Here is a 14,256-nt window from a genome sequence, read left to right as displayed (position 1 = left end):
GACAAGAGAAGCTTAAAGGCACTATGTACAACAATGAACTGAATACAACACTATTTTGTATAATATACTGTCTGGCCGGACTTTTTAAAATATATTTACATATTTAACAAACAGCGCTGACGCAGGATTTTTGGCCATCTCCCATGTACACTCCGGCCCCCGGGCACCTCTCTTGTGTACTTCTTTCTCCTTAAACTCTGTAGCCCACAAACTCTCAAAAATTTAACTTGAACGAAATACTTATTTCTCACTTTTAGGGTCAAAATGGCAAAATTTAACTTGAACCAAAATTATTTCTCACTTTTAGGGTCAAAATGGCACAGAGCTGCGTTCTCTCCTCCCTGATACTGCCTCAAAAATTTTTGTGATGCTCCTGGCTAAACTACACTCGCCCTTTATTCACACAGGGTTCCAATCCTCACCTTCGGAACGTCTACTCGTTTGGGCCCCTATTCTAGGCAGACCTGCTTTTACCAGGGAGTCAACGCCCTGCAGTCAGTATTTTAAAATTTTACGGTCAGATTAAGCATCTCCGACCTGGCCAACACATTTCGCCCCAATTTCTCGTCCTGCTGATCAGCTCCTCAGCCAGCGGTGCTAAACCCCTAAATTTACGTGGTCAAAAGACTGCCCTAACGTTTCCTTTTTTTCGTTATTTTTCTTTATTTTGCGTAACATACCAAAGCGATTAACACGTAACTAATTTGTTTCTCAATTCACTGCGTCCACATCCCCTTGGGTCAACCCCAGCACACAATTCTTTTGGAAACAGACCAACACTCAAAAGCGACAAAAAGCGGAGTAAGATATCTATTCTTACCTGCTTCTGCCGTGTGTTGCCTGTATCGGCCTCTCTTTCCTCCTGAATGTCGTGACACCAAAATTTATGTGGGTGCTTTCTCCCGAAAGAAGCCGAGTCCAGAAATAAGGTTCCACAGGTTTATTGAAGTTTTGAGTATAAACAGAAATTACTTGAGCTTACAGATTCGGTGTCTCATTCATTAGACCCAATTGAGAGAACCCAGACCAGTTCAGTGAGAAACAAGTGGCTCTGAATCTAAAGATGCCCAAGATACCCCGAAACCCCAGTAAAGCCCCGAATCCCCAAAGCCCCAAAAGCCCAAGATTTGGGTGTGACTGTCCCTTTTGTTAGATCTACTCCACTGGAGGTTCCACCCCTTCCTTGGACCGTCCACCCACCTGATGTAATTTGGTACAACTCTAACACCGGACCTAACTCTGACCATAGAAGGGAGTGCGATGGGATCTGAGCTCACTCTGGCATCTGGTTCCTCTCGGACAAGGTCACCTTGACATTCATTTATCAAAACATTTCTCAACAGAATAAAATTAGCTTCCAAGAGTTATGAAACATTTCAAAACACCCACAGGATGTCCAGATTATTAAGTTAATTCAAAAACCAGATCAGAAATCGATACTAAAAAGTCACATTCACAGGACAGAAATAATCTTTCCTGAATAGCTTTTTTTTCTTGAGCTGTATCAGAAGAAGTATAAGACACACAGACTAGTATTCGCCCATGGACCACTATGGTACCTACCTGGACCGCTGAGGGATTACACAGATATAAGGCCACATGGGAATAGAAAAGAAAACACTACCATTTAATGAGGAAACTTACATTCTATTGTCTTTACTTTACTTCACTCATACAGTTTTATATCATAAACCAGGTCACATACTGTAACATTTCTGGTAATACAAAAGAACATTAAAAGGATTTAATTTTTCATTAAAGGCCCTATATAAAAAAAAAGACTCTTCTGATCTTTAAGCCATGTCATAATGCTGTTACCTCCTCAAAAACATACCCATCTTTTGTTTCATTCCCACGTTTGAATAACCTTGCATTATTAGTCTGTCTACATTTCCAAAGCTCAAAATGCTCAGTTTGAGAAAAGAACTCTAAATATGAAAAAGAAGTCTAAATATGCAGGGTTTGTGTGTTAAACATGTGTGAATGAAACAAAGCACAACTCCAGGTCTGTTTGTGATCAGGAAACAACATTAGAACATAGATCAGAAAGCAGCCTGATATGAATCCTTTAAATCGTGGTGTTTTTTTCACAGTATTAGTAACACTAAAGTTTGATATGATATGTATCTGTACCAGTCACACGCATCAGTGGCTTGTCTGGTTTGGCCAGCTCCAGCAGTGCTCGGGCCTGCTCCAAACAAGAACCATAAGGTTCCCAACGCCTCTCCAAGTACGACCCCACCGCCTTGAACAGCACATCGTACCTACAGGGAGCGACAGTGACACAAAGAAACCTCACATTGTTTTAACCATCTTAAAAATGATATTCAGATAATATTTCATACATTGTCCCAATCCACGGCTGTATCTGCTCCTTGCTAAAGTGACAAACTCACATGGCCTGCTCTGATTGGCCAGACTTCAGAGAATGTGCTGTAATGTCCTTTTCATGCTGTCGTCTAGTCGGCTATTTCTGATTCTCTCTAAAGTGAGTCCACACTTCTCGCTAAAATAAATGATTATTTAAATCCCAGAACACCTCCTGGACGCCTCCCTAGGGAGGTGTTCTGGGCATGTCCCACCGGGAGGAGGTCTCGGGGAAGACCCAGGACACGCTGGAGGGACTATGTCTCTCGGCTGGCCTGGGAACGCCTTGGGGTCCCACCGGAGGAGCTGGAGGACGTGTCTGGGGTGAGGGAAGTCTGGGAGTCCCTGCTTAGACTGCTGCCCCCGCGACCCGGCCCCGGATAAGCGGAAGAAAATGGATGGATGGATGGAATCCCAGAACGCAGACAGCAAGTTACAGATGGATGATCACAGACAGCGTAGAGCCTTACAACAATGTAAATACTTCACCACAGGAAACATATAACTTATAAAAGTACATATTTGTGGAAGGTAACAAAGTAGTAAAGTACTGTAGAATTTTTAGGCATCTGTACTGTACGTAAGTACATTTTACAGTGCCTGTGTAATCCCTCAGTCGTCCAGGTCTGATCATAGCAAACGTTTAAATGAGCAGCGAAACATCTTCACTCCTGTTGACAGATTTAAAGTTTGTCTTTTACTACATTTTACAGTGGATACTTTCTACTGCACTACATTTTTGAACTGGACTGAAAAATAAAAAGTACTTTTCATATGATTTGAGGGGTTATTTTTTACTATGTTTGTGGTAACATCCTGACTTTGTTAATCAGTATCACTACATTTAACACTTTAACACATTTTTAAACGGGTACTTAAATACTTTTACTTAAGTAGATTGTTTTACTTTTACTTGAGTAACTTTTTACCTCTTTATTTAAGTAACAAAATTGAGTACTTCATCCACCACTGAATCTAAACTAATCGAAATCGGACAATAGAACATATAAAACAAATGTAATCACAAGATAATTCAGATATTAACACTATTTTAACATCAGTAATTCATTTGAATTTCAGTTAGCATTAGCGGAGATGGAGATATGATCTATTTTTGGCTATCTCTTCCTCTCCTCCTCATTCCGGGACCAGCAGTCGTGGTCCTGGGGGCAGAAGGGGGCGCCACTGTGCAGGAGCAGAACACTCAGAGGCAGCAGAGAGGGGAAATGTTCCAGGGAGAGCTTTAACAGAGAGCCTGAAGCAGTGTTTTCCACACAGCAGCGCAGAACCAGGCCCGAGCGCAGTAACAGAGACACCATCTCCACAAACGCTACAAGGTCAAAACGCCGCTGCTTATCCCAGAAGAAACCAGCGTCCTCAGAGTCCTCCTCTTCTTCCTCTGTTAGCACAAACCTGAGACAAAAAACAAATAAGGATCCCACTGGGGCTGCAACTAACCATTATTTTAGTAGTCAACTACTCAAGCGATTATTGCTATTGTAGTGTTGTCATGATATTAAAATTTCAATACTAAGGAATAGACTTGATATTCAATACTGATTCGGCTACCACAATTATAATAAAAACACACTTTCTTCTGCCAACAGAATGTGATTTTCAACATTCAGTGGTCCAGGTAGGTTCCATAGTGGTCCATGGGTGTATACTAGTCTGTGTCTTATACTTGTTCTGATACAGCTCAAGATATTCAGGAAAGAATTATTTCTGTCCTGTGAAAGGGACTTTTTTAGTGTTGATACCTGCAAAAAATGAAATGGAACTACTGGTGAGTGGCAGAATTTTTTTTTTTGCATTTGTATGAAAATAACTATGTGATGCTGCTGTATCCTACGTGTATCACAGATTAAGAAAATTAAATTGGAGAATGAAGAATATACAGAGCAGTGGGCATGTACCGGTGTCAGTGACGGGGGTTGAATTGGCAAAATGGCGTCTTGAAAATAAGCGAACAAAGATTAAGAGTAAAGAGTAAATGGTGAGGAGAAGGTAGGTCTGCTTTTGTATTTTAATTTATTTGTTTTAAGGTCTTTTCATATGTGTTTTAGAGTCTGTATAGTCTACATAATGATTACAATGATAAAAATACGACTAAGATTACTTTTTTATAGTCAACTAGTCACAATTAGCCCTAGATTTCACACTGGCTTTGTTCACATGCACAGAAAAATCTGATCCAATATCTGATTTCTGAAGATTTTTCAGATGTCATGTAAACAGTCTGGTCTGATGTGAGTAATCTGATCTCTTTCAGACTGTTCCCATCTATGCAGGTTTTGACAAAGAAATTATGCAAAAAGGTCAAAGTCATGTGGCTAAGACATGTTAAATTAATTGTACTTGGTCTTTCAAATAAAACAGTTATTCTAAAAATCCACTGATTCACTGACACATATCACCAGGTGTTTTTGATGATCTGATTTCTCTTGTGCTGAAAACACACACCACAAATCAGATCTCATTACTGGGTTATCAGAGCGCTCTAGGTATGGTCACATTTTTAAATAGTGTTTTTTCACCTTCAAGGCACTCAAACTGTTTTACATCAAAGGAACCACTCACCCCATCATGAGGAAAGAACATTATGTGGAAATACTGAAGTAACATCTCAAGACATCAACCAGGAAGTTAAAGCTTGGGCACAAATGAGTCTTCCAAATGGAAAATGACCTGAAGCATACTGCTAAACTGGTTACAAAGTGGCTAAAGAACGCTGCTGCTCAGGTCCTGACTAGAACCAGGAAGTACGAGCACATAAGTACGAGCACTGTAGCTCAAAGAATACTTTGAAGCAGCTCTGCTTGTGTATAAGTCTCTCCATGGCCTAGCACCAAAGTACATCTCTGAAATGTTAGTGCCATATGAACCATCTCGCAATTTGAAGACTTCGGGGACAGTCAGGACTAAACATGGCGAATCGGCATCTCAGTTTTATGCAGCTAAAACTTGGAACAGTCTTCCTGAAGATGTGAGCAGGCCTCTACGTTGACAATGTTTAAATCCAGGCTCAAAACAGTTCTGTTTAGCTGTGCATATGACTGAAAGGTTTTTATTGTGCACTCTTCTGTTTTAATGTTAACTTTATGATGGTTGTGATTATTTATGTTTTGATTTGTGTGATTTTAATGTCCTTCTTATTCTGTAAAGCATTTTGAATTACTTTGTGTACGAATTGTGCTATACAAATAAACTTGCCTTGCCTGCCTAAAGGATAACAAAGTCAATATTTTGGAGTGGCCATCACAAAGCCCTGATCTTATTCCTATTGAAAATGTATGGTCAGACCTGAAAAGGCATGTGCGAGCAAGGCGGCCAACAGACTTATGCAGTGACATCAGTTCTGTCAGGAGGAATAGGCCAAAATTTCTGCAAACTATTGTGAGAAACTTGTGGAAGGATATCCAAAACATTTGACCCAAGTCAGATTTAAAGGCAATGGTACCAAATCCTTCTCTCATTATTTTTGGCATATAGAAAATAGAAATTATTTCGGTCATCCTAAATGACTTAAAACAGGAAAGGTTTAGTCTGATTTCATCTCAGTGAGAAAAAAAAAAAAAAACATGTATCTTTTTAAATAGTGTATGTAAACTTTTGGTTTCAACTGTACATGCCCAATCATGTATCGACTGAACTAATATTTGGAATCTAGCAAATTTTTCAGTATCAGTGCCAATATTCGATAACCAGTATCGGATCGTTGCATCCCTAAACACTATACTCATTTATAATCATGTAATATTGTACAATGGGCCTCACCTGTTTCTGATATTGTCACATAAACAGTCTTCCACTGACTCCTCATGCATCGACCTGGTGTTTGGGTCTGACCCTGAAACACACATGTACAGGTGAAACGTGCACACACATACAGGTGAAACACACACACGCACAGGTGAAACGTACACACACATATGTGCAGGTGAAACGTACACACATGTACAGGTGAAATGTACACACACACGTACAAGTGAAACACACACACGAACAGGTGAGGCATACACACGTACAGGTGAAACGTACACACACACGTACTGGTGAAAAGTGAAACAGACACACACAGAGAAATGTGTACAGGTGAAATGTACACAGACGTACAGGTGAAACACACACACACACATACAGGTGAAATTTACACACACACACATAAACATGTATAGGTGAAACGTACACACACACGTACAGTTGAAACATACACACACACACACACACGTACAGGTGAAACATACACACACACGTACAGGTGAAACATGCACACACACACACACATACAGGTGAAACATGCACACACGTACAGTGAAACATGCACACACACACATACAGGTGAAACATACACACACGTACAAGTGAAGGGTGAAATGTACACACACAAACACACACAGAAACATGTACAGGTGAAATGTACACACACACATGTACAGGTGAAACATACACACACACATGCACAGGTGAAAATTATACACACACAGATGTACAGATGAAACGTACACACACACACACGTGTGGGTGAAAGGTGAAAAGTACAGACACACACACACAAACATGCACAGGTGAAACATACACACACACGTACAGGTGAAAAGTATACACACACATATAGGTGAAAGGTGAAATATACACATGCACAGATGTCTCTGTCCACACATGTGCAGGTGAAACAAAGACATACAGGTGAAGAGTCTGTAATATTTATAGGTTGTACCTTTTTGCAGAAGTGGAGGAAGAAATTGTAAACATTCTTTTGCACTTTGTTTTTCCATCACCAGGAACAATGCTGTCTTTCCTAAAACAGAAGATTTAAATCATAAACTGTATAAAGTAGGTGACGATGGGAGTGTGACGTCACCCATAGGGGCTCCAGTCAAAGTAAGCCAAGTGAAGCTAGCAATTATAGGGGCTTATCTGCAACCAGGACCCATATTTGGAAATCCGAGTGCATGTAGTATAGCAAACAAACAGCCAATTGGCACTTAGCAACGCTGTTAATCAAACCTGTTGCTAATGCTAGAAGCGACCTCTGAGATATAATGGACCTGATTGGTCTGTTATTCATGTTCATATCTTGATTTAGGGACAAAATAGTGAAATAAAAACCCAGGATCGTGTAGAGCAGGTTAATACGAACATTCTAAGACCAAAATGAGCCAGACTTTGAAGGAACAACTTTGCGCTCATGCTCATTTCTAATTTGAAACACCATTTATATATACATTCTATGATTTTTATCCACACTATTAGAGTAGTAGTCGTAGTAGTAAAATACTGCTACTACATAAACCAGTCAGTACAGCAGAAGAGTTTGTAGTAAAAGTAAAAGTACCCATGTAGTCTCTCTCATCGACGTTTGCCCCCAGCTCCAGCAGAGTCTTCACACAGTCCAGTTTACCAGACAGACACGCCAACATCAGGGGAGTCGTGCAGTTGTACTGCAAAACATGTACTGTTACTATTACTACATTGTTATTGATGATAATTCTACTATTACAAGTACTATAACTATAACTGCTACTAGTACTGCACATGGTGTGTGACCTGATGCTCATTGCTGCAATGTGTTTAAGTTTAGTTTCTTAGTTTATTTGAAGGTACAGTGTGCAAAAAAACATTAATAGATGCTTTGCACCAGATTATAGCCGAAGCTAGTTTCCGTCTGTAGTCCCTAAAAAAAGCTTATACCTAATTTTAATCTATTCTTGTCAAGACAAATGTTCTTTACATCATCACATCTTATATGGTAAAAGCTGCTATATACGAAAAGGTTCAAACTAACATGTTCCTGACTCATGGTTTGAAACCAAGTTATGGTGTCATGATACCTGCAATTCCTGTGTTCTCTCCCCCTCCCCTACCTGTCTGTCCGGAGCTGGGCGGAGTTCCTGACTCCTCCCGCACGCACCTGGAGCGCATCACCGCAATTACCTGCACCTGCTGCCAAGTATATGAGGGCTCGGCAAAAGACACTCGGAGCCAGACCGTCTGCGTGTCAATGTGAATGCTCCAGTCTAATTTTTGTACTTTGTTACTTGTCAGCCTGTTTGCTCATGGGAGTTTTGCCACTTTCCAGATTCCTGCTCTTGCTCGTTCCCTCTCCTGCCTCTGCACTCCAGCTCCGGTACAGTCGACCCTCTGCTTGCCTCCTGCCCTGTCTTGGCCTTCGGCTTGCTTCCCGTCTCCTGCTCTGGCTCCCGCTCCCTGGATCACTCCTGCTCAGTCTTCCCTGGTCCTGTCCCTGGTCTCGCCGTGCTCCGGTCCTGGCAGTCTCCGCTCCCGCTCCGGTCCTGGTTTTCCTGCTCCTGCCCTGCCCTACGTCCGTCTGGTCTGCCTCCCGCTACCTACGTCCCGTGTGTGATAAATGAACTATCTGAACTGTCTTTTGCACAAATTGTAAATAAACACTGTCAACTTGCCCCGAGTCTGCACTCCTTGGTACGCACCTGCACTAGCCGTTACGACATATGGTGTCCCTGAAGGGCAAAACATGCACAGTCTTGATATACCAAAACATTATGAGGTAGGACCAATGTACTTCTCTCTGATATCTATGAGGTTTTTTGCTGAGTCACACTAAAATAAATATTTACAGGGAGTTGCAGGTGGGTTAGCGGGTTAGGGTCAGACAGTGGACAGGGAGCAAAAGAGACGTGTTTGTGTCTCAGTGCTAACGCTAATGTTAATTTAGAGGCATAATAAATATTAAAACAATACCACAAACTGAAGTATGCTAAATATAAAATTTATTGGGGAGTCTTTATTTGAATTAATTTGAATTTGACTGATTGTTTACTTCATGAGAGAGTCAGTTTTCTTAAGAAATATCCAATCAGGAAATACACACAATGTTGAAACTTATAATAGGGCCATACATTTATTACCCTTAATCTTGTGGCTCATAGTGATTATAAGGTTATGGTAAGGTACAGTATACTTTATTGATCCCTTGTGATGTTTTACCGTGTGCTCCAGGTCGGCTCTGTGTTCCACCAGGAGCTTCACTATCTCACTGTGTCCTTGGAATGCAGCTAAAGTCAGAGCCGAGTGACTGCACTCTCCCTCTGGAACACACAGGAAATGTCACCAATACAACAACTACTGCAACAACTACTAAAACTACTACTACAACAACAAAAACATCTACTATTACTAAAACTACTACAACTACTAATACTACAACTGCTACTACTACTACTACAACTATTACTGCTACTATTACTACTCCAACTACTACTACTACTACTGCTAATACTACTGCTACAACTACTACTACAACAACTACTGCAACTACTACTGCAACTACTAATACAACTACTACAACAATTACTACTACTATAACTATTACAACAAATACAACTACTTCTACTACAACTACAACCACTGTGGCCCTAGTGCTGAGTGATTTGACTGACGAGAGTAGTTGACGTCTGCTCCATGCTGCAGCAGGACTAGCGCCTCTCTCACACGCGACGTGCAGACCTCGACTCACCGCCACCTCAAAGCCCTCTAGTGGAGAGAGAGAGTCCAGCAGCTGCCCCAGAGCTCCACAGCGCTCCTCACTGTCCACGCTGTTTCCCCTGACATGCAACAGAACACAGAGGCCTATATAACTCTATGGGAGATTCTTAAGAAATATCCAATCAGGAAATACACATAATGTTGAATATTATAATAGGGCCATATATTTATTACCATTAATCTCGTGACCAAAAGTGATTATAAGGTTAAGGTAAGGTATTCTTTATTGATCCCTTATGACGGAAATTCATTCTCTGCATTTGACCCATAATTGCCACTGGAACAACCTGTCAGGAGCAGTGGGACCCACCTCCAGATCTTAACTAGTCTTGGTCAGGACTACCTTAGCTGGAGGATTTGACCTATTGTGCATGTTTTGGGTTCATGTAAGACACCAGAGTGCCCGGACCCAGAACATGCAAACTCTTCACATAAAGGCTAGAGAATCAAACCTGGAACCTTCTTGCTGAGAAGTATGACCACAAGCCACTCCGCCATGGATGCCTACATAATGCTACCACTTGGGAATGGTGCTTTGATAATGAATTGACCCAGTAATTACAGAGATATTAACCCTAAACCAGGTTAGACATCTGAGTTTGGACAGTTAAAATGCTCGTACCTGTCCTCTTCTGTTGCGTTCATCATGAGCACCTCCTTTATGGCTTTGAACAGGGTCTCCTCGGGGGCCCGTGCAGGGGCATCCTCATCCGGGGCTCCAACTCTGCACAGCAAACAGTAAACGGGTGTACAGTCTATGAGTACGGATGGATGTAACAGAGAAATATCACTTTGAAACATGCCTTCATTCTGAACCGGCATGACAAGTCCTAGTTCTGATAAGAAATATAAAGAATAAACAAAAAAAACACAAATTCATGCTCCTCTGTTTATCTACTTAGACCAGGTTAAGTTTAATGGTTTAGTCCTGGTTTGATCCTGGCTCAGTCATGGTTTAGTCCTGGTTCGGTCCTGGTTTAGTCCTGGTTCAGTCATGGCTTGGTCCTGGTTTAGACTTGGTTTGGTCTTGGTTTAGTCCTGTTTTAGTCCTGGCTCAGTTCTGGTTTAGCCCTGGTATGGTCCTAGTTTAGTTCTGATTTAGTCCTGGTTTATCCATCCATCCATTTTCTTCCACTTATCCGGGGCCGGGTCGCGGGGGCAGCAGTCTAAGCAGGGACTCCCAGACTTCCCCGCACCCCGGACATGTCCTCCAGCTCCTCCGGTGGGACCCCAAGGCGTTCCCAGGCCAGCCGAGAGACATAGTCCCTCCAGCGTGTCCTGGGTCTTCCTCGGGGCCTCCTCCCTAGGGAGGCGTCCAGGAGGCATCGTGAACAGATGCCCGAGCCATCTCAACTGGTTCCTCTCGACGTGTAGGAGCAGCGGCTCTACTCCAAGCTCCTCCTGTGTGACTGAGCTCCTCACCCTATCCCTAAGGGTGCGCCCGGCCACCCTACGGAGGAACAACATCCAGAGACTTGAGGTACTCGGGACGGATCTTGTCCACCCCCGGAGCCTTGCCACTGAGGAGCTTGCCAACCACCTCCGTGAATTCAGCCAGGCTGATGGATGCCTTCGGGTCCCCAGTTTCTGCTTCCTCCTCGGAAGACATGACAGTGGGATTGAGGAGATCCTCAATGTATTCCTTCCACGGGCCGACAACATCCCCAGTCGAGGTCAGCAGCTCTCCACCCGCACTGTAAACAGTGTTGGTGAAGTACTGCTTACCCCTCCTGAAGCGTCAGACGGTTTGCCAGAATCTCTTTGAGCTGCCTCAGGAGTCCCACAAGCCAACAAGGCTCGATAGGACTCCTTCTTCAGCCTGACGGCATCCCTCACTTCTGGTGTCCACCACCAGGTTCGGGGGTTGCCGCTGCGACAAGCACCGCAGACCTTACGACCACAACTACGAGCAGCCGCATGGACAATACAGGTGGAGAACATGGCCCACTCAGAGTCCATGTCCCCAGCCTCCCCCAGAGAGAAGCTCTCCCGGAGGTGTGAGTTGAAGACCCCTCTGACAGAGGGCTCCACCAGACGTTCCCAGCAGACCCTCACGATGCGCTTGGGCCCAAGCGCAGTCCTGGTTTAGTCTTTGTTTAATCCTGGTTCAGTCCTGGCTTTTTCCTGCTTTGGTCCTGGTTTAGACCTGGTGTGGGCATAGTTTAGTTCTGGTTTAGTCCTGGTTTAGTCCTGGATTAGACTTGATTTAGTCCTGGTTTAGTCCTGGATTAGACTTGATTTAGTTCTGGTTTATATCTGTTTTTTTTGTTCATATATTTTTATGGACACAATGCACATTAACGAACATCTGTACTTAACATCTGTAAATATCCCAGATTATAGCAACCAAGTTAATTTACTTATTTACTGTGGTGCCTAGCTGGTTTAGGCCTGGTTTGGTTCTAGTTCAGTCTTCGTTTAGTTCTTATTTAGACCTAATTTAAACCCGGCTAAATAACATGAAACTGCAGAGAATATGGAGCCACATTTACAGCAAACATATTATAAACCAAAAACAATCAGTAGGATAAATATTTAATAAACCAAACATGAACACAACATACAGAATGTGTAAAATAAGCAAAATCTGACCTGAGGATATCATTGATCTCGTCTATGATCTTTGAGACCAGAGAGTGGAACAAAGTCATGCTTCCCTCCTCCTCCTCTGTCCAAAAAATCTGACAAAAATATAAGAAGACCAGTGGAAAAATTCTAAAACCGGATCAGTGATGAAAAACAATCTAAAAGATGAGACGAGAGAACAAGTGTCCATGTGTTTGTTTATAACATGGCGGAGGCGTGGTACCAAAGCATCACGCCGGTTTAACTTTAACCCATACTCCAGCTCATTTTCACACTTTTAAAACTTACAAACATAGCCAAATTAAACAGACAGATAGCGGTTTCCAGACACAGCGTAAAGGTTAAGAATTTAGATTTTGAAACAGTTAGACAGAAGTCAAATTCAAGAGCAGTGGTTCTTATAATCGAGCACGTCCTGGGGCAGTGGCCAATCCTGTAAAACTTAATAAATTACATCATGAGTCATTTTATTTCATCACCTGAGCTCAAACTGCCACAGTCTTACTATTTAAGATTTTTCTCTCAAATGGAATGAAAAATTTAAGATGTTTTACAATTTGTGGGAATGGTACTATACATTTAATACATGTAATAAACCAATGCTAAACCAGATCTAAACTAGGACGAAACCAGGTCCAAGGACTAAACCAGGTCTAAAACAAGTATAAATCAGCCAAAAAACAACTCTAAACTAAATGGACAAAGGACAAATCCAGATCTACACTAGAGCTACACCAGGACTAATACAAATCTACATCAGGAGTAAACCAAATTAAATAAACCAGTGTTAAACCAGGTTTACACAAGTAGAAAATGAGATCTAAACCAGCGCTGAACCAGTCTACATCTGGTCTACACCAGGACTAAGATTGGTCTTGTTTAAAACTAATCATATGTAAGGACTGAACCAGGACAAACCTTGATCTACTTGATCTAAACCAGGTCTAAACCAGGTTTAAAACAAATGTAAACCAAGTCGAAACTAAACCAGGACAAACCCAGGTCTAAACCAGAACTAAACTAGGACAAATCTAAATCAGGGATGAAATAAACCAGTGGTAAACCAGGGCTGAAGCAGGTCTAAAGCAGATCTAAAGGATTCTAAAGCAGGTCTAAACTAGGTCTAAACCAGGGCTGAAGCAGGACTGAACCAGTACTAATCAGGTCTACACCATTTGTTGCACTTTTTATTGCTGTTAATTTTGAATTATTTTAGTACAAGTTTAATATTTCAATAATTCTTTCCATTTTGTCCCACATGTTTAAATAGAAATCCTTCTCACCTTTCATGTGTCAATGACTCGGGTCATTCAGAATCTCGCAATTTTTTTTTACATCATCTTGTTTTGTTTTTTTAATCAATAAAGCAACAGCACTTTGGATCATCAATACTGTTACTGCCAGTTAAGTCAACTCCACGTCACAAAACCCAACAGAAGTGTGTCAGATGGCCTCCACCCTCCTATATCCCTGTGTGCCAGTCAGATACCCTGCCATCCTCCAAGTAAGAGTACTGATACTGGCCTGTTACTACCGAAGGTCCCCAATTTTGGGGACCCTGGGAAGCGCATTTTTGTTTCGCCATGAGCCAACACATTAATCACGGAAAATACATTAATGTGGCACACCAAATTAAACAGCACCGCTAGCGCTAAAAGGCTATGTAGACTATTTTCGCCGTCCACAAACACAACTCAGATGACACCCAAGAGAACACCTCAAAAATAAATCCTCCAACCTCAGTTTGGCCAAACCACTCGCCGCATTTACGGCTCC

General features: G+C 42.0%; 1 protein-coding gene across 1 annotated transcript; it reads right to left on the bottom strand.

Annotated features, from left to right (window-relative positions):
* Positions 1-835: 835 nt before the first annotated feature.
* On the bottom strand, positions 836-7,805 carry LOC129456604 (ankyrin repeat and SOCS box protein 6-like). Its single transcript, XM_055224955.1, has 4 exons — positions 7,706-7,805; positions 7,088-7,168; positions 6,145-6,217; positions 836-3,780 (listed from the first exon to the last, which is right to left on the bottom strand). Exons 1-4 carry the CDS (start codon positions 7,788-7,790, stop codon positions 3,486-3,488), a joined length of 534 nt encoding a protein of 177 aa, XP_055080930.1. The 5' UTR covers positions 7,791-7,805; the 3' UTR covers positions 836-3,485.
* Positions 7,806-14,256: the final 6,451 nt, after the last annotated feature.

The sequence above is a fragment of the Periophthalmus magnuspinnatus genome, chromosome 10 (assembly GCF_009829125.3).
Source record: "Periophthalmus magnuspinnatus isolate fPerMag1 chromosome 10, fPerMag1.2.pri, whole genome shotgun sequence".
NCBI classification, from domain to species: Eukaryota; Metazoa; Chordata; class Actinopteri; order Gobiiformes; family Gobiidae; genus Periophthalmus; species Periophthalmus magnuspinnatus.
The sequence above is the reverse complement of the archived record's forward strand: the minus strand, read 5'-3'. Positions and strand labels throughout refer to the sequence as shown.

Bases quoted from the DNA above. Each gene is read 5' to 3' on its own strand.
- LOC129456604 (XM_055224955.1), bottom strand. From the start codon at position 7,790: ATGTTGGCGTGTCTGTCTGGTAAACTGGACTGTGTGAAGACTCTGCTG. The intron at 7,169-7,705 runs GTACTTTTACTT...CTTCTGTTTTAG, and splicing joins CGATGAGAGAGACTACATGG to GAAAGACAGCATTGTTCCTG. The intron at 6,218-7,087 runs GTACAACCTATA...TGTGTGTTTCAG, and splicing joins TCCTCCACTTCTGCAAAAAG to GGTCAGACCCAAACACCAGG.